The sequence below is a fragment of the Cnephaeus nilssonii genome (genome assembly GCF_951640355.1).
Source record: "Cnephaeus nilssonii genome assembly, chromosome: 4".
Taxonomy (NCBI): domain Eukaryota; kingdom Metazoa; phylum Chordata; class Mammalia; order Chiroptera; family Vespertilionidae; genus Cnephaeus; species Cnephaeus nilssonii.
The window spans coordinates 56,520,728-56,542,310 of NC_137075.1; the positions used below are offsets into that span (position 1 = coordinate 56,520,728).

Here is a 21,583-nt window from a genome sequence, read left to right on the forward strand (position 1 = left end):
CCTGCTGATTTATGAGATGTTCCTTTCAACCATGCCTCACTAATAATTCTATGCAAGAGAGAAAAAGCAAAAGGCCACAGTGAGAGATCCTGGGATGTGCCATCTGAAAGCTTTTATTCTTCTGAAGAAAGAAAGTTATGACCTTTGACACTGTGCTCTGGTGCTGAAGAAACTGCTCATAAATGTATGTCCATAATGAAGCAGAAATCAATAATTTCATTTAATCTAGTAAACTATTATGTAGTGGGACACGATATGTTTGAAGAGCCAAATGTCCTCTTATTAATGACACCTAGACTGCTGTTTCATAAAGATGAAAGTTTTGTTTTCCTGTTTTATATATTTTTAAATCATTGTACCTTTCACTATCACATATGAAATGTGTCCAGCATTTTAAAGTTAACACAAACCATTTTCTTAAAAGAAAAACACTTCATAAAAATTCATGTACATTTTTAATGCATATTACCTTCTTAAATATTATGGACTAGAGGCCTGGTGCACAAAATTCATGCACTGGATGGGGGGTAGGGAGTCCCACAGCCCAGCCTGTGCCCTCTCACAGCCCGGGAGCCCCGCGATCAATCACCCCAAAGAGATAGGCCCTCCCCACCCAGCTGGGGCTCTATGATGGATCACCCCCACAGAAGGAGACCCTGCCCACCCGCCACAGCCCACCGGTTGGTGACCTGGGCCTCCCTCTTTGGGGCAATCATGAAGCCCCCGGATTGACCGATTGGCCCGCCAGCCAGTGGCCTGGGCCTCCCTCTGCAGGGCGATCATGGGGTGATGGCCAGGCCCCCAACCAATCGAATGGCACCCGCCCTGGCTGGCCTGGCGCCCGTGGGTGTGATAGCGTGGTCATCCGGAAGGTTGTCTGGACGGTCATTCTGCTGTTCGCTCATTCGGTTGATTTGCATATTACGCTTTTGTTATTATAGATATACCAAGTTTATAAGGCTAGGCCTCTTAAAATTCACCAATTACTAATTTCAGAAAAGAAGGGAAAGGGAGAGAGAGGCAAAACCCTCAATGATGAGAGAGAATCATTGATTGGCTGCCTCCTGCACACCCCACACTAGAGATTGAGCCCACAATCCAGGCATGTGCCCTGACTGGGAATCAAACTGTGACCTCCTATTTCATTAAGTCGATGCTCAATCACTGAGCCATGCCAGCTGTGCAAAATAAATACACCTTTAAACCACTATCTTAGTTGAGTTGCTTATTAAAACTGAAAAACTGAATTGCTTAGAAAAGCTATAATACCAAAAATAGGGGTTAGGAAATTGTTTTCCTTGTCTTAATTAATTTTACCAAAATATTTCAAATATTTACAGATTAATGAGAATTGGTTCCATTTATTATACCATCAATATTATCTGCAAAGTTGATATTAGAAGATAAAATTAAGAATGGGGAAATTTGTTTAAAAATCAGTATTTTCTTCTCAGGTTGAAGACCTAATAGGCCAAAATTTTAGAAATGTATATTTTGAGGAAACATCAATTTAATGGACAACATGGAGAACTTTAATAAACAAATGAGGAATGCCTTTTAATGGTTTTATATACTCACTTATTATTATTTATTTAATATTTTTATTGATTTCAGAGAGGGAGGGAGGGAGAGAGGGAGGGAGGGAGGGAGAGACAAAAGGAGAGAGAGGTAGAAGTATCAATGATGAGAGAGAATCATCGATTGGCTGCCTCCTGCATGCTCCCTACCAGGGACATGTACATGTGCATGTGCATGTGCCCTGACTGGGAACTGAACTGTGACCTCCTGGTTCATAGGACAATCAATGCTCAACCACTGAGCCACACCGCCAGGTGGATTGTTACTTAAAGAGTATGTTCCCTAGGCTGAACTGTATATGTTTAACAGTTATTTCAGATAAAATACAATAGAAATTTAATCATTTATACTAGTTAAATAACTAAATTTTCTTATTGTATCCATGACATTGATAAGTTTCAGGAAAATATAAAATGGTATTACAGTATAGCATTATTTTAATTTGAAAATAATAATGTCAGCCCCGGGTCCGGGTGAGGCCGCGGGCCCCTGGATCCGGGTGAGCCTGGGCCCCGGGTCCGGGTGAGGCCGCGGGCCCCTGGATCCGGGTGAGCCTGGCCCCGGGTCCGGGTGAGGCCGCGGGCCCCTGGATCCGGGTGAGCCTGGCCCCGGGTCCGGGTGAGGCCGCGGGCCCCTGGATCCGGGTGAGCCTGGCCCCGGGTCCGGGTGAGGCCGCGGGCCCCTGGATCCGGGTGAGCCTGGGTCCCGGGTCCGGGTGAGGCCGCGGGCCCCAGGATCCGGGTGAGCCTGGGTCCCGGGTCCGGGTGAGGCCGCGGGCCCCTGGATCCGGGTGAGCCTGGGTCCCGGGTCCGGGTGAGGCCGCGGGCCCCTGGATCCGGGTGAGCCTGGGTCCCGGGTCCGGGTGAGGCCGCGGGCCCCTGGATCCGGGTGAGCCTGGGTCCCGGGTCCGGGTGAGGCCGCGGGCCCCTGGATCCGGGTGAGCCTGGGTCCCGGGTCCGGGTGAGGCCGCGGGCCCCTGGATCCGGGTGAGCCTGGGTCCCGGGTCCGGGTGAGGCCGCGGGCCCCTGGATCCGGGTGAGCCTGGGTCCCGGGTCCGGGTGAGGCCGCGGGCCCCTGGATCCGGGTGAGCCTGGGTCCCGGGTCCGGGTGAGGCCGCGGGCCCCTGGATCCGGGTGAGCCTGGGTCCCGGGTCCGGGTGAGGCCGCGGGCCCCTGGATCCGGGTGAGCCTGGGTCCCGGGTCCGGGTGAGGCCGCAGGTCCCGGGTCCGGGTGAGGCCGCGGGCCCCAGATCCGGGTGAGCCTGGGTCCCGGGTCCGGGTGAGGCCGCGGGCCCCTGGATCCGGGTGAGGCCGCGGGCCCCTGGATCCGGGTGAGCCTGGGTCCCGGGTCCGGGTGAAGCCGTGCCCCCCCTGGGTCCGGCCGAGACCAAACCAGAGGGAGTCGGACCTGCATTATCACCATTTGTCCACCATCCAGAGCTGAGGGGTCAGTGCCGACATGTACTCATAAGGAACTGGTGGACATTGATATTGGGTCTCAAAAGAACTGTTGGTCCAGAAAGAAACTCACTACAGACTGATTTTTTGCCTGTCAGCATAACTATTATTGCCCGTCGCACATTCAATTCTTATAAGTACATCTCTAGTGACACATGATTTCGCTCATCTAGGGGAAAAGATGAACAACATGGACTGATGAACAAGAACAGAACCAGAAACAAGGAGGCACCGATCGGACTATCGGGCCTCAGAGGGAGGATAGGGGAGGGTGGGGGGAGAAGGGAGAGATCAACCAAAGGTCTTGTGTGCATGCATAAGAGCCTAACCAATGGTTAAGTTCAACAGGGGGTTGGGGCATCCATGGGGAGGGGTGTGGGATGGGAATGGGGGGATGAGGACAAATATGTGACACCTTAATCAATAAAGAAATTAAAAAAAAAAAAAGAAAATAATAATGTCAGACATTATTTCTCATAATAATGAGAAATTATCCCACTGTTAAGTTTAGGCAAAATTCAGTGCCCCCAAAAGCTGTGCTTGTTTTCACTCTTATGAAACTGCTCTAAGATTTTAATGATCTATAAATTTCCTGGCACAAAGGATATTTTTCAAGTCTTGTCTTACTGAAAACCTTTGTTGCATCTGAGGTTGTTTCATAAACTCTTTGAAACTTCTCTCTTGGCTTCTGTGATTTCTGTCCTTTACTGGTTTTCTACCCACTTTTCTGGCAGTTGTTTTGTCTCTGTTGGCTGCCCATGCTTCTTGACTGTACACTCATCCTGCTCAAAAGCAAGACTTACATTAACTCCATCTAAGTCAGTCCTGGTGATACTCAACTAGGAACCTTTTGGTCACGCCTTTCCTGACTCCTAACTGGTCTCTTGGACCCCCTGCTAGACTGCTTCACCTAAACATCTCACAGACACCTTAAATGAACACTTTCCAAGCCAAACTCATAACCTTGTTCCTTTTATTAGCTCCTTGTCCAGTGTTCTCCATTTTAGTTGGTGGCACCACCATTTACCAAGTCACCCAAATGAGAAATATTAACATCAGCCCGAACTTCTCCCTTTCCCTTATCCCCACTAAGCTATCATTGAGGTCAGGGACTGTTGTTTTTTTTTTGGTTTTTTTTTTTGGGGGGGGGGCGTTTTTTTCTCAGGACCTAGCAGAATAGGCTTTCAATAAATATTTTTTGGAGAAATGAATAACTGTGCCAAGTCAGAAATATGTCTAAATAAAGAATTTTCAATCAGCCAGTAAGTATTTTAGTATCTAAAATGGGCCAAGCATCTTCCTGGGTGCTCTGGCAGAAGGGAATATCAGTTAAGGTCATTGAAAAACTCCATTAACAGCACTGGGTTAAGGGAATGAGGAAAGACAAAAATGTATTTGGGAGGGTTGCTGAGGATTAAAATAAAGAGGGCCAGAATTATACAGAGAAGTGAAATTGGAAAGTTAAGAACTAAGTCCTCAATGATCAGGCAGGTAGGACATGATTCTTCCAGACTCCATCTTTATTTTAGGTCCTGCAAAATGGTAGTCTGGATAAACACAGATACTTTCTCTCACTACAGACACATAGAATGTGGCATTGAACATATTAAAAACAACATCACCACCACTAACAAAATTTTAAGGACAAGATCAGAGCAGTAAACTTTGGCTTGATGCCATGATGGCCCAGAGATGGCTATAGGAACTAGAGGTTTCTTCAAAGAGGAAGAGATTTGTTTCATCAAAACATGGTTAACTGAGACCTGAAGCTTGGATCCTGGAAGCACTTGGAGAAAAGGTCTGTAGAAACACTCACCTACCAGCAAAACTAGCAACAAGGAGGCTTTATTCTGAAAGAGAAGACATTTTTCTCATGATAAACATCATGGCCTATATCACACACTTGTGTAGATTCTAAATTTATACAACTAATTCAGAGCAGCCAAGGATTAACCCCCAAATTTGTCCATGACCAGTGAAACCTTGGGGCACCAAACAGAAGTAAACACTCCCATTATGTAGGAAGTATTAATAAGCCTTACTGAAGATGAAATCCTACCTAATAAAAGAGTAATATGCAAGTTGACCCTAACTCCGCTACACCCACAAGCCACGCCCACAAAGCCACACCCACCAGCCAATCAGGAGCAGATATGCAAATAAACCCAACCAAGATGGCTACAGCCACAGAGAGCAAGGTTTCCCAGGCAACGGAGGAAGCCAAGCTTTCCCCCTGCCCTTGCAGGCCTAAGCCTCCACTCAAGCTACAAAGTTTCAATTATAGAAGGTAAACAAATCCAAACAGAAATGGCGGCAGCCACAGAGCTGGAGTGACCAGGCCAGGGTTGCCCCCGGCAATGGAGGAAGCCAAGCTTTCCACTTGCCCTGGCTGGCCCAGGCCTCCACTCCAGGCTACAAAGTTTCAATTATAGAAGGTGAATTAACCCCAACAGAAATGGCTGCCGGCCACAAAGCGAGCAGGAGGCTTGGCTCCGCTCCAGGCTACAAAGTTTCAATGGTAGAAGGTAAATAAACTCCAGATACCAGGGCCTCCACTTGCGTTGCCAGGGGGCGTGGCTGGCCTGCAAACCACCACAGGCCATCCCTCTCACAATCCTGGACCGCTGGCTCCTAACCACTCACCTGCCTGCCTGCCACCTGGTTGCCCCTCACTGCCCCCCCTGCCAGCCTGGTTGCCCCATGCAGCCTGCTGTTCAGTCATTTGGTCGTCCCTCACTAAATCCCCTGCTGGCCTGGTTGCCCCACGCAGCCTGTTCAGTTGTCCGTCTGGTTGTTTCTGTCGTGATGGCCCCTGGCTTTCTATATATATGGATGTCACCCCCACAAAAAAAAAAATACTAGAAACCTACAGTAATCAACAATGTGGTACTGGCATAAAGGTAGACATATAAACCAATGGAATAGATAGAGTCCAGATACAAGCCCCTATATATCTATGTCCCACTGATTTCAACAAGAGTGCCAAGTCCATTCAATGGGGAATGAATAGCCCCCTCAACAAATGGTGCTGGGACAACTGGATTTCCACATACAATAGTTTGTATGCCAATGTTCATTGAAGAATTATTCACAATAGCCAAAAGATGGAAACAATTCAAGTGTTCATCAGCAGATGACAAGATAAATAAAATGTGGTATATCGTACAACGGAATCTTATTCAGCCATAAAAAAGAACAAAGTTCTGATACATACTACAATATGGATGAACCTTGAAAATATTACGCTAAGTTAAAGAAGCAATGAATAAAAGTCCACATATTGTATGATTTCATTTGCATGATAATGTTCATAATATGCAAATCCATAGAGACAGAAATTAAATGATTGGTTCCAAGGAATAGGAGAGGGGAGAATTGGGACATGTGGGGTATCCTCATTCCATTGCAGGCTCTATTTAACTAGAAACTGAAAATTACTGCTTTATAGCCAACTTCCATTTGGACAGATATATCAGCAAATGCTGAGTCTCCAAAAGGACTGGAGTTCACTCTCCCTGCATTGAGGTTACAGGCAAGAAAATTAGTTCCTCAAGGTGTTAAGGACAATAAAAATTGAAACACATTAGCAATTTTATTTCAAAACTAGGGGCCTGGTGCACGAAATTTGTGCACTGGGGTGGGGGTCCCCCTCAGCCCAGCCTGCCCCCTCTCACATACTGGGAGCCCTCAGGGGATGTCCTACTGACGGCTTAGGTCCGCTCCCCACAGTCTGGCCTCCCTTTGTGGAAGGCAACCAGGCTGATCAGGGAAAGGCACCAGCACCATCACCCCACTGCTGCAGCCACTGCCAGTCACCGCAGTCACCAAGGTGTTTTCATCAACACAGACTCCAGTCCCTTCACCATGAAAAAATGACAACTTTCTTTAGGTATTTTCAAGATGTGTCTTTCATAGGATATGACATTTCTTTCTTTCTTTTTTTTTTTGTATCCTCGCCTCAGGATATGTTTCCATTGGTTTTTAGAGAATGTGGAAGAGAAAGGGAAAGACAGAGAGAAACATCAAAGTGAGAGGAACACTTTGATTGGTTGCCTCCTGCATGAGCCCTGACCTGGGCCCCAGCCATGAAGGAGCCTGCAACCTAGGTACATGCCCTTGATAGAATCGAACCAGACCCTGCAGTCAGCAAGCCTAGGCATTATCTACTGAGCCAAACCGGCTAGGGCAGGATATGACATTTCTTAGCCCTCCAGGAGCAGACCTTCATTTTTTTCTCCACCAGTGTGGTGGAAAAACCCTAGATCACCTTTTTGGATTCTTATACCCAAGTTACTAAGAATATTACCAGTGGCATACAGGGAGCTTAGCCAATGAGCAGTCAGAAAAGGTGTTTCCTCTGTAGTTCACACCTATCGCCTCTGATCTCCAGCTCCACCCCTGCCAAGGCCTAAAGCCTCCGGGCCTGGGCAGGGCCCCCCCAGCTCCCTCCAATCTCGGGCTCTGCCCCTGCCCAGGCCCCAAGCCTCTGGCCAAGGTTTGGGGCCTGGGTAGGGGCCCCCCAGCTCCCTCCAATCGCGGGCTCCACCCCTGCCAAGGCCTAAAGCCTTGGGGCCTGGGCAGGGGCCCCCCCAGCTCCCTCTGATCGCCGGCTCCGCCCCTGCCCAGGAGCCCCCTGGCTCAGGCCCTTCCCAGGTTGCTCAGGACCCATGCAAGGCCTACCTCGGAATGACCTGGGTGCTGAGAAAGTTCCCAGGACCCAGGCTGCTGGGTGCCTACGTATGCAAATTAACCTCCATCTTTGTTGGGTTAATTTGCATACTCACTCTGATTGGCTGTGGGCGTAGCGGAGGTCTGGTCAATTTACATGTTTGTTTATTATTAGGTATGATGATGATCACCTATTTACTACATCAACAACAATAAAGCCCTATACAAGCAAAGTAGTAAAAGGTTAAGTTGCACAATGATCAAGTCATACACACATACATATATTTACATATATATATTTAACCCACACCAAGGACATACTTTATTTATTTTTTTAGAGACAGGAAGGAGAGAAAGAAACATCAATATGAGAGATAAACATCGATCAGCAGCCTCCTGTATATGCCCTGACTGGGGATAAAACCCACAACCTAGGAATGTGCCCTTACCAGGAATTGGACCCACCACTTTTTGGTGTATAGGACAATATTCCAACCAACTGAGCCACACTGGCCAGGGCTAAAGTCATATTTTTGAAATAAATATTAAGAAGTGTCTTTAATCTCAGTGTCAGTTTCATTACCCTTCTCTTTTCTATATTCTGGATTTGATGGGATATATTTGAATACTAGAGGTCCAGTGCATGAAAATCGTGCACTTGGGAGGGGAGGTCCCTCAGCCTGGCCTGTGAACGGGGGTTTCACAGTCTGGGAGCCTTCAGGGGATGTCCGACTGACGGCTTAGGCCCGCTCCCACCATCACTGCTGCGCTCACCAGCCATGAGCCAGGCTCAGGGCTTCTGGTTGAGCCACTCTCTCCCTATGGGAGTGCACTGACCACCAGCCAGCGGGCAGCTCCTGCATTAAGTGTCTGCCTGATGGTCAGAGCGCATCATAGTGACCGGTCCTTCAGCCGTTCAGTCTTTTATTATATAGGAAAGACACATTTCCACACAATACACACCAGAAAGTCTTTATTTAAGCATTGCCAATTCATGACTAGGAACAGCAAACCTGAGCTCTGATCCCAGATCTAGTAGCTGTGCCCTTCAGCAAGGCAGTTATATATTCCAGCTCCATATTCCTTATTTACAAAATAGAAATCTCTAAAACTGCACATTGTGGTCTTTACTCATGTTAGAAGGAAGGCAGAATAACACAGCAGGTCAAATGAGGGAAAAAGGACTCTGCTGACTAGAGGATAACTTTTAGGGAATCCTAAGCTTCTCTCTTCAAAATGTTCATTACTAGCATCTTAACAAGTATTTAAAAATTTAAAGATCAATGGAAAATAATAATGTATTTTCTTTGTTTCTCTTTTATTTCAATTTTTTAAATGGCACCCCTTTCTGAAAGACGTTTAACAGAATAAAGCTTCTGTCAGCTTCTTTCTGTCCTAATAAAGAATGGTAGTCAATTCCATTTGGTAAGAAACTGGTCACTTCTCTATTGACCAGCTGTGGATCCCGTCATGATTTCTCATTGTACCACCTGCTAAACAGTAAAATTCTCTCCCTGAATAGCAGAGCTTCCTAATTGACACCTGGTGAACTGAAAATTAAACTTGACAAACTTCACAAAGGTGAAATTTCACAAAGTTCCTTCTGTCTATATAATTTCTTTCATGTATTAATCATCACAGATTTCTAAAAATGTAAATCATCCAGGTAAAGATACTTGCAGGCTTTGAAGGAATCATATTTCATCACTGGGATAAGTTTTAAAATTCCTTTGGTAAAACTTTTGGTAATATTATTCTTTTTCTGAAGTTCATCCCTCACGTAACAGTATGTTAAAAGTTACTGTCAGCCCTGGCCGGGTAGCTCAGTTGGTTAGAGTGTCATCCCGATACGCCAAGGTTGTAGGTTCGATCTCCAGTCAGGGCTCATACAAGAATCAACCAACAAATGTATAAATAAGTGGAACAATAAATCTCCCCCGCCCCCATTTCCCTCCCTGCTTCCTTCCCTCTCCTCCACTTCTCCCTTCCCCTCTCTCTCTCAAATCAATTTTAAAAAGTATTACTGTCAGAGCATAAAAATGTGGCTTTCTTGAACATATAAAAAGTAAATTCTTTTTATTAAGAAAATACTAAACACATTTAACTGTAAGAAAAGCTGTAGCTCAATCTCCCTGTTAAAAAGAAATACCAAAATGGCAATACCAACATCAAAGCATTTTTTTTCCTATTATGTGTCTATACTGAGGTCAATGTTTTAATTGAAGTTACTGTAAATCCAATCAGAGAGACTCAAGCTAATTCAGCTTGAAAGCTGGGGGGGGGGGGGGGTGGAAGGGGATTAAACCTTATCTTTCTTAATAAGAATTGGTGGCAGTGGTGGGGAGCCTGCATAATCTACTTCTGGTAAAACACTTTCTCAAGAGAGTTTAGCAAAATTCTTAAAATGAAATCAGCACTATTTTTTTTTAAACATCGGGTTTATAAACATCAGAATACACTATTAATTATTAGCAGGACCAGACAAATATTTGTAGAGTTATACCCTCAGACACTATGACAACCTCCAAAGCAGCACAACTATCCTGAACTGTCCAGTCTCAGACAATGTTATTTTTCTAGGCTCTTAAAAATAGTACTGGTTCCAATGATCATATAGATTTAAGATATCCCACCCTCCAAAAGCAGATCCCCCTAAGGTTCACGGCTAAAGTATGAATTCTTAAAAGTACCAAGTTAAATAATGGCCAACCTTTAAACATTTTTTCTCAATGACTTAAATGGTTCTCTTGCGATGTGATTGGACATAAGTCTTATAAAAATAATAAAAATATCATTTATTGGCCATTTACTTAAAATTACAATGACACTATATTGTTCAACATCCATCTCATTTTTCCAGCTACCCATTTTTTGTTTGTTTGTTTGTTTTGTAAGAGGATAATTTTCCATTGATTTTTAGGGAGAGTGGCAGAGAGAGGGAAAGATAGAAACATCGATGTGAGAGAAACACATTGATTGGTTGCCTCCTGCATGCTCCCCGGCCAGGGCCTGGGCCAAGGAGGAGCCTGCAACCGTGGAATCGAACCCAGGACTCTTTGGTCTGCAGGTTGACACTCTATCCACTGATCCAAACTGGCTAGGGCCAGCTACCCATTTTTACAGATAGGACAAGGATCAGGAGAATTAAGTGGTTAGGCTAAAGCTGGGTGGGGAACCTTTTTTCTGCCAAGGGCTATTTAGATATTTATAACATCATTCGTGAGCCATGCAAAATTATTAACTTAAAAATTAGCCTGCATGGCCAGACCAAATGATTTATCAGGCCTTATACACCCCTTGGGCCAGACGTTCCCCACTCCTGGTCTGAAGTCATATAAGTCACCAGCAATGGAGAAGAAATTAATGCTTGACTCTCCTCTTTGTTATTCTTTCTGCTTTTCCACAGAAGCTCCCAGCAACTCAATAAAAAATATGGCAGCACTAAGATTTACCAAATACTGGCAGTTATCAATTTCATAATTTCTTTATGAAATGACTACAAGAACTCAAGAACATTAAAATTCTGTTTTGATATAGGTACCATTTTCCTAATTATAAGAAAAAAATGCGCATTCTCCTCTTTTATTTTGAACTAACTGATGATGTGATCTACTCCAAGTATTTTTTTTAGAGTAGAACACAGGGTACCATGTGTTCAGCTAGCCTTGCTCAGCATTAGAGCCACTTACTCAAATATTCTGCTTCCTCTTTCTTTCATCTCAACTTGCCAGCTGGGCCACCAGTGACTACTGGCCTCTACAGGTGGTCAATTACAGGTAGCAACATTCAGAGCTTTTCCTAGCATAAATAACCAAAACAGAAGCACATACAAAGAGTGATATCTTGGGAAAGATGAAGACTATTAAATCCCTGCCCACTACTAATAAGTAATCTAAGACAATATTTCAATAATAACCAGTCAAAAATTTCCCTGCAACTTTCTATATACTAATTAACATACTTCAGTGTCTAATTATTTTCCCTTTAGTCACCCCTTGATGCCCTCTCAAGATGCCACTATCGTTACAACATTATCTGCAGGAAGCTAAATTGCTTCTGCCCAAAATAAGTCTATGGTGCCATTGAATTAGCTGAAAAGATTTCTGTTAACCATTCACCCAACAAACCACCTACCACACAGCAAATGTTATTCTCTGGGCTGTTAATCACATACAGTTTTACTTCTCTCCATGCAGAGCATCACAATAGATGTTCTTTAACATTTACCACACATGGAGATTTCTCATATCTTTTCAACTATGGTGTCCATCACATCAAGAAAATAAAAGGTGCTGCATAATCAGGGTGAAGTAAAATTTGCATTTACTCTTAGACTAGATATCCCCCCAAAAAGAGCTAAAATATTGAAATCCAAATGAATGGAACTAGAGAAGGGTGAACTCTCAATAATTTTCAGTGTACCATGTGTGTGAAAAAAAGGGTAAAGAGACAATATCACTCCAACTCAGACAAAGACCCAAACACATCTTTAAAAAAAATCTAGCTTCCTTGGCAAATTTAAAAATAGTAAATGCTTCTCTAATAAATAGATTTAGCAGTGTTAACACCAACTAAAATATCAAGCAAAAGACAGAAACTGTTAAAATGACTAATGGCCACAGTATGACTTGGAAATAAGTTCTCTATTATTTTCAGAAACATCAGTGGTTCTCAACCAGGGCTGATTTTTGCCTCCAAAACACATTTTTTTTTTTTTTGGTTGTCAAAACTGAGATGAGGCACCTGGTATGTAGAGGCTAGGGATGCTGCTACACTGCACCCACCAGTCTCCCCAATGAAGAATTACTATGCCCACATGTCATCTGCAGAAGGTTGAGAAACTCTGAAAATGTAATCCACAAGAAATATATTTTTCTTTTTTATGTTACTTTATTATTATTTGGGGGGGGGGGGTAAGTGTTGTTGGAGTAGAAAATCCATTCTTAGCAGTACTAAAAATACTACAAAACAATAAAAAGGCTACTTTGGAGGATTATTCCAAAAGAATAAAATTGATTTAGAGAAAGTAGTCTTTATAAAGCAGAATCATAAAAAAAAACACAAAGTGAAATTTTTAAATTTTTTTTTCCTTTTCAAAGAACTAAGCCCAGTGAGGAGACAAGTTTGAAACCAGAATCCTGAACAATTACTGCATTCTCCAACAGTCAATTAATCTAGCCATTATAAATGCAGCTTATAAAATATATATAGATATATAAACACAAGAAAAGGGCAAACCCTCCAGAAACTGAGAAAACGAACACTTTTAATTCATGCCTTCTGCTCAGTCTATAAGAATTTGACTTTTAAAGCTCATCAAAAGCAGTTTCTGAGAATCAGAGGTTAAAAAAAAAAAGCAACAGGGAATGTGAAAGTCAGGAAAGTATTTGTCAGATTAGTGTCAGAAACCTTTGTGAGGATGATGCCTTTATCCTCTGCAATGCGTATCCCTACAGCAGTTCACTTGGCTTCAGAATTACAGCCACTGAAGGTAATTTGGTACATTTTTTACTGTTTTTGCACATCACCATTGTCAACTCTTGACTGTGAGCTTATTCTGTGCAGATTACCATGTTAGAGCTACTGCCAATATTGCTGCAATGATTACAATTGTCTTCTTCCTCTCTTAATTACCAAGATTTAAATAACTTTAAAAAATGCTTCTATAAAAAGTCTGGACACTATAAACTCCCAGAAGTGTTAAAATAGTGCTGACAATGAAAGCTTAATTTGGGGTACAATTTTTAGGATTTCTCTTTAAAAAAATCATAGCTGCTTCAAGTATGACCCTCAACAAACTGACTCACTCAACACTATTGATTATTTTTCATATAAATGCTGATTGTCAGGCCCTGGCCAGGTAGTTCAGTTGTTTAGACTATCCTCCCCATATGACAAGGTTGTGGGTTCAATCTCAGGTCAGGGCACATATAAGAATCAACCAATGAATGCATAAATAAGTGGAACAACAAATTGATGTTTCTCTCTCTCTCTCTCTCTCTCTCTCTCTCTCTCTCTCTCTCCCCCTTCCCCCTCTCTCTAAAATCAATTTAAAAAATTAAGTAGTAATTGCCAGTTTAAAAGCTGAAAGTAATCAATCCTTAGTGACTATGCTTCTGACGGATAAATATCATTTCTCAAAATTGTAGTCAAGAATATTAGTGAGGGATTTCAAAAAAGTAACTTCAAATGCATTGCTTTATTAATTGAAAAATTCCTTCAACCTAAAACCCTGGTTAAAAGATTTGTTTTTTTGCTATTCTTTTAAATTGCTCTGGACTTCATCAATAGGCCCAGCTGTTAAATTCAGGAGCAATGACATCAAATCCCTGAGCAAACAACTGATCTAAGTGAGACCCTTTCTCTGGAGTCATCAGAGATAGTTGGCAAAAAGAGGGACATACCAAATGCCCTTTCAAAATTCCATTAACAAGCTGAACAGAAACAAAATAAATAAATAAATAAATAAATATATATATAAAACAAATGTATATATATATATATATGAATTATAACTCCACCCATCAGTGGACTCTGCTTAGTTAAAAAATAAAATTTCCAACAACTGTGAAAAACAGTGAGATAGTGTTACACATTTCTTAAGATGAGAAATAATCCTCACTAATCAACTGCAAAGTGGCGAAAAACTGGTTCCATTACCCAGCGATTATCAGGTACCTGATAAACCTTTTAAGTAGACAGACTCTAAGAACCAAGTGTCATTGTAAATAAGACTGTAGAACCATAAGTGCTTTTACTTCCCTGAGTTAGCTTAGGCAATTTTAAGATGGTCAGTTTTTAAGTTAAACATGTACTTTTGAACCATACCCCCTCTCTTTCAAGATAATTTTTCTTAGATCCCAGAAAGCTGAACCTTACCTACAGTGTTGCCAGATTGATGTCTCTAAATACCTCAATTCTGTCTTATTTTTCCAAAACCAAATGATTTTTTATTTTGTGTTAGCACTCTTGAATTAAGGCATGATTTGAGGTGAACATGCACACAGGTAACACTCTGTCCTTTACAGCATGTACAAATCTCAATAAAAAGTGACAACATAGCAAAATCTTGGGTCCAAGATCATTAATAAAATTCAAAATTTTGACTAACAGTCTCATAGTATTTTTATCTTTCTCTTTTCAATATACTGCCCACCCTCTTTCTTTTTCACATGAATCCTTAAATGTTTTTAATATATTTTAACTTCACATTTCAAGATCAACTTTGGGCTATAATTTATATATTACTCCTTAAGATAGAAACCACACTCACAGAACAGTTTTCCATTAATCTCATTCAAAAAAATAAAATTCAAGTTTAATCTCAATTTAAACTGAATGACAAACATTTTATTCATGGAAAACAATCAGCATCCTTTTAAAGTTATAGAAATGGACCCCCCCCCCCCAAAAAAAAAAAAAAAAAAACTTTAGGAATGCCAAAACTAACCCTAACTTTTTTTGGGGGGAAATCCATCATAAGGTTAAAATTCCTAGTGTCTTCCAGCTACAAATAAATGCTCACTTAAAAAATTATTTTCCATCCAAGTGAACAGTCCTGAAAAACCTACAAAATATAAACCAGCTTTATGTTCTCTTTCCCTCTACCCTAAGACTTCAATTTCCACCTTTTATGGAAAGGAAATAAACAACTAGCTTCCTGTTCAATCACTAGCTTACAGCCCGTCTTTTACACATCACAGAACACAACCCGCCTCCTCCTTTACTTCTCTCAAATGTCTCTTATCTTAATTTAAACTTGTTGAAATATGAGACCGTTTTACCACACTAATGCTTTCCTATGAAATTTATCTTACTCAACATTGAGAATTCAAGAAACATCAGGATGTCCATACATTATTTCTTACTTCTCAAAACATTTAAGTTATTTACCTCGTGAAGACTTAGCACCCATAAATGTGAACATTTGATTTGCCAAAAGTTTAAAATATGGAAATGTATAGGAAACGGTTTAATCTTCTGTTCTTACTATTGTATACAGCCAGAAAAAGGGTCTCTCACATCATTCCCCTTTCTATTCCAATTACATGAAAATGTAAAACAGCTATCAATAAAAAAGGATTACCTTCATTTAAAACAACAACAACTAAATATTACTTTAACCCTATACTTTCCTTTAGATAAACTAAATTAGACAGATTCTTTTGTGCTTGGATGAACAACAGGAAAGCAAAGCCTCCAGGCCTTTGGGGAGGAACCTTGTCCCTGAAGCAGGCTCTGATGTGCTTGGGAGATAAGGCTCCACAGTGACACTTAAGGAAAGGCCTGTTCACATTTGAATTTCTGCATTCCTCAAGAACAATTCGTGGCAATAGCTAACTTTGCAGAAGAGCTACATGAAAGCTTTGGCCAATGAATGAGGGTCATCTGCTCTTTATCACAAGGGTAAACCTCATCCTGGCCAGTTTCTAACCTTTTAACCCTGTGAATTCCTAATTTACACATGAATAATGGAATTCTTGCCTAGAGTGCAACTTTCAGCTTCTAGTTCCTAAGTTTAGAAACCAAGACTTGATTGCCTGCGTGTTAAAAATCTAAAACTTGCCCAGATTAAAGTTTTAGATTTCCAGGTGCTGTATTATTACACCTCTGAACCAATGCTTGCTGACAAAAATCTTTGACCAGAAAATAAAAGAACATACTTGCACCCTGCTGCTATCAATAACTAGAAGAGAACTAGCTTAAAACACACACACACACAAATCCAGAATGTCCACTTAATGCCTATTCTCTTCCTGTTTAATATGTATTATAGCTTTACCCTGAACACAGGATAAAGTCATTGGGCATTGGCTTCTTAGATATCAGAACTATTTGATGAGTTCAGAATCTCTAAGAAACCTCATATTTCTAAAGAAAAATCTAAACCCACTATGCATTTCTTATTTTAAATCTATAATACTAAATGCAATTTCTTAGCAAAATACCTTCTCAGAGTTAAATAAAATGTACGCATATGAAAAGAGGGGTCCTTATAACTGACTACAGTTGATACTTAATAGCAAAGCAATGTTCTAAGTAGTTCCATTAGAAAGTTTTTGGTATTTACAATATGAAAACTACTTCACAGGAACCTTCAAAATGATTCACAAGTAATTAAATATTTAGTATAAATTTTTTAAAGATACTAAAAAAGCCAATACTAACACGTGTTTTGCTGTTACTAACATTTATTACACCGTTCAGACTATGAAGTCTGAAAGCTCTGCGTGCTTCCGTAGTATTTCTGGGTACCCTTGAATTCTGTCAGGCTTCCAAGGAGGTCCTGGAAATAAGTTGTGGTCATGACAAATGCCTCATCTTTCCAAGGCCCACCCACCTATCCATCTTGCCCTTCTCCTCTCCGGCAAGGTAATACCAGTTACAGTTTCTGGGTTTGAAAACACATGATTTCCCAAACCCAGTAAGAAAGAAAAATTACAACTCTCTAAAACAATTCTACATTACACAAAGGTTAAATGAAGAGAACATAATAGAAAAAGCATACTCTCCTGAAAACAGTACTTCACAGAAAAACCATTACTCAGCAACAACAAAAATAATTACTGGCCAATGATTACAGCAAAAAAAAAAAAAAAAGTTTATCAGAAATTCTCTCAGGTTTATGCTATTCTTGGGGGGAGAGGACTAGAATTGGGAACTTCTCTATTTTCTGGCATATTTCAATATAAAAACATCTTTGCTTGCAATTTATTTTCTACAATTATTGTATAAATAAAATAAACTGCTAAATGAATCTGATATAAATATGGCCACAGACAGTTACAATAAAATCACCTAGGAAACCCCTGCCAATAGCTTCCTAAATTTCAACTGTGTAGATTTTGAAGAAACTGTTTCCTAAAGATTATGCCTTGATGTCAAGAGCTCCCTCTTCTTACTATTCATCATTTAAATGATCAGTTTGAAACTATAGTGCAGAATCTATTTTTGTGTGTGTGTGTGTGGATCAACAAAAGCATGTAAGTAGGATGCCTGTACAACTTTTTAAAAGATACAGTTGTGTGGTGTTTTTTTTTTTTTTTTAAGATTTAAATGTCTATTATAGTGCTGTGCTGCAGTGTCTGATCACCTGGAGAGGTGGAAAGCCTCAGTGGGAACACGGAGTACCCTATCTTAGACCTTTCTTTCCAACTACAGTCATCAGGTCAACCTCCAAGCAATGGATCTCCTGGACAGATGGTTGATCTGATGGGGTTGTTAATACAAAGGAAATCATTAGACAGCAAACTTTATGACAACTGGAAAAAGGTGAGCAGATCTGGTTTAAGTCCATTAGGCATAATATGGAAATGGCCTTAATCTCTTTCTCTCTCAGCAGGAAAAGACTAGGAATACTTCAAAGGCTTGAGAGTTACTGACCAATGCCCTCGCTTACAATTAAAAGCAACATGGGTGATCTTAAAGCGTGCGGTCAGAGCAATGGAAGGTTGAGCTGTAAGAAAGATTTAGCACTCCAGGGCCATTTGCAAAGCAGAAAGGTTTGCTAGTAATTTTAAAAATTCAATTATTCTTTTACAAAAGATTCGATTTTTAGAACAACTGTTGTTGTGTTGGCCAAACTTTTACTCTCAACTCTCCTCATAGTGAAACACTTAAATTTACATAAAGCCACCTCTACAGGTTTTCATGTTCTAAACCTAATTTAACTTTTGTACTCAGTTGAATTTACATTTCCCCCCTCAGATTTTTCTGCATGCCTTTTGTTGGCATCAACTAATATCTCCAGGAAAATTCCTAATGTTTGTATGACCTTGGGATTAGCATATAAATGATTTGAGAAATTATCAGAATATAACAATGAAAAATGTAAAACAATCAAGAACTTAAAACACTTACTTGATAAGGTCAGATGAGCTTTTTGACTAAGAATGGCTCCATATTTGTTCATTGCCAAGCACTGATAAAATCCTTCATCCGAATGCTCTCCTCGCTTGCCTTCCACCTCACTGATGTATAAAGAGCCGTTAGACAGGACCTGGATCCGTTTATTTTCAGACACTTTTGCTCCATTTTTCAACCATGTGACCTTAATAGGAATTTCTCCATGAGCCTGGCAATCTAACATGACTGGGTCCTTTCTTGTGACAGTTACATCCTGTGGTTCGTTTACAAAAAACAGTTCGCTAAAGCACCACATTCCTATAATGAAAAGGGGGAAAGGTATATCCAGAATTATAGGTATACCATCATTTCTTAACACACAATTGTAAAACACATATTCTGGGTGTAATAAGACAAAGCTTAACAAACCATATTAGTTAACTCACAAGCATCTTAATATACCATCTGAGTTTCAGCAAACTTTTCAACAAATCAGAAATATCACCTTTTACAACATCTACACTAAAAGCATGGGGAAGATTTCCATCACGTCTATGCCTTGTAAGAATTCTGTTCTCAAGTTTCTTGCTAGAGTTTCAAAATCATCAGGAGAACTCCTGAGCACAAGCTGTTTGCTACTTTTACAAGCTTGTCAAAAAGATCTTGAACAGAGTAAGTCGTAAAAGTCTAATTTTACAAGAAATCATTAGCAAAACTCCAACTCTGTGAACAAGCAAGTTTATTTCCTTGTCCCTTGAAGTGTTTTTGGAGCCCCGGCACCTACTCCTTTGAGAAGAGCGTTTATCTTTTGTGACAAATTACAAGTTTGCATTTTTACATCTGCCCTTTTACACCAAGGACTCTTGTCTCCTCTCCTGGAAAGCGACCCATTTACTTAATGTCTCCAGAGTCAGGTAGATATTTAAAGGACAGACAGTTGACTTTGAAAAGTTGGTAACTCTTGCTGCTTGTACTCAGTGGGTGATCGGATTAGGAAACTTTTTTTCTTTCTTTCTTTTTTTTTTTTTTTTGGAACTGCCAACTGTTGGGAAAAAATGCGTGACTAATTGGTCCTTACTGTCTAATAGGGATAAGAGATTGCTTAATCAACCAGTACACTTTTTATCAGAGCAGAGGGAAGGTTTTATCCTAGGTGTACAGATTGCCCTCTCTCCCCTCCAGGATCCTACGACCACCTAATACCTCGTCCCCTCTTGCAGTCAGTGCAAAGGCTCACGTCTTGCATATTGACTGCCCCCCCCCCCCACGTTAGGGGGTCTGGAGGGAACGTTTCATCTTCCTTGTGATTGTTTTTAATCCTTGAGTACAAATCTCCGGGATCGGTCTCTGTCTCTGAGCAAGGCAGGCCCTCGGCCACCTCGCCCGCGGCTCCCGCTCGCACACCCAGGCTGACAACTGCTAATGCGCGCCCGGGGCGCGGCGAGCGGCCCTCACGGCCCCGCGCGGGGGAGGACCACTCCGGAAGGCGCCCATTGTGTTTCCGAGTCAAATCTCACTTTGATCCTTTTCTCATGCTAACAAAACGAACTCCTCCAGAAAAAAGAAAAAAAAAAGCAAGTCCGGGGTTTGTAACCTGTCCATAAATAAAAGAACCCGTTCGCCGGAACACTTCTCCCACCCCCAACCACCACATCCACTTTACACTTTTTCTCTCTTTTTGAGGATAACCCACACAGACACAAAAGAAAAATTCGTTCATCCAAGTTGGCGCACGGTGAACCCGGAGTTTGGAGGGTTCTTCAGTTGCGTGCACCCCTCAGGCCCTGCCCCCCAATACCTGGCCGCGGGAAATAAATCCTATTTAGATGCCTCCCCTCTCAGGTTCGGGTCCCCTTATCCCCTCAGGGACACAAATCCGCCACGCTCCTTCGAACCCTCTTCTTTTTCCAATTGCACCCCTCCCGTCCCCCGCCCCTCGCTCCATCCGGATGCTGCAAAGTGGGGGCACTCGGGGTGCTGACCTGGGCGCTGAGTTGACCTTTTCTCTCCCCCCACCCGCCCCCCCCAAAAAAAAAACGTGGGGTTGTCCCCACTGCAAAGCCGGATAGCCTCGCGGAACCCCGGCGCCCCCTGCGTGGTGAGTCGGCCACGGAGGAAACAATATAAATAAAGCCACGTGCGGCCGCGGCGGCCCCGGCGGGCGGGCGGGCGGCGCGAGGGCCGGGCTGGCTGCAGCGGCGAGGACGCAGCCGGAGCGCGGACAATGGCGCGGGGAGGAAGGGGCGCGAGTGGACAGTGGGCGCCCCGCGCCCAGGGGGAGCGCCGTGGGAGGAGCGTGCGCTGGGAGCGGCTCCCGCAGCCCTGCCCGCGCCCCCCGGCCACTCGCGCCCCCGGCAACCGCTCGCGACCGGCTGCGGGGAAGAGACAGGGACCGGGGGTCAGCGCCACCGCGGAGGACCCCGCCGCCCCCTCCCCGCTCCCCCGCACCCCCTCTCCCCAGCCCACTCGCGCCCCACCGGCGCGGAAGCGCAGAAGAAAGCGCGCCCACCTGGAACTGAGCCGAGGAGCAGCAGGAGCGCGCGGAGCAGCAGCATCCCCGGCGGCCGCGGCCGGGCGAGGGGTCGCAGAGAAGGCGCCATTCAGCGGGGCTGCGCGGGCATGCTCCCCGCCGCCCCGCCGCCGTTGTCCGCCCCCGGCCCCCGCCTCCGCAGCTCCCCGCGCCGCGGCTGGACGCGTGCAGCCTGGGCTTCCCGCTCGGGCACCGGCGTGGCGTGGCGCGGCGCGGCCCGCCCGGGTCTCGGTCTGTGGTCGGTCGCAGCGAGGCCGGCGCACGGGCACCCGCTCGCAGGAGGCGGGGGACCCGGAGAGTCCGGCCTGGGGGCGGAGTGAGGCGGCGTCTGGGGGGCGGGGGCGCGGAGTGGACAGCACCGCCGCCGCCGGCCCGCGGACTACTTTCTACATCTGGCCCCTGGTCTGGGCACCGCGACGTCGGCGCGGCCGGCGGAGGGAGACGCTGGGAGGAGGAGGGGGGGGGGGGCCGGTGGCGACAGGGTCGCGGCCCCGGGGAGGGGGCG

General features: G+C 43.4%; 1 protein-coding gene across 2 annotated transcripts in view; it reads right to left on the bottom strand.

Annotated features, from left to right (window-relative positions):
• The window catches only part of PRTG (protogenin), a gene marked incomplete at its 3' end in the record, with an annotated part of 130,043 nt that extends 108,773 nt beyond the window's left edge, over positions 1 to 21,270 (bottom strand). For both annotated transcript variants that reach the window (XM_079767757.1, XM_079767756.1), the window contains exons 1-2: positions 21,058 to 21,270; positions 18,564 to 18,866 (exon numbers count right to left, since the gene is read on the bottom strand). In XM_079767757.1, coding sequence (XP_079623883.1) covers positions 18,564 to 18,866; positions 21,058 to 21,148 — 394 coding nt within the window. In that variant the 5' untranslated portion in view covers positions 21,149 to 21,270. The remainder of the gene's footprint in view (positions 1 to 18,563; positions 18,867 to 21,057) is intronic.
• Positions 21,271 to 21,583: the final 313 nt, after the last annotated feature.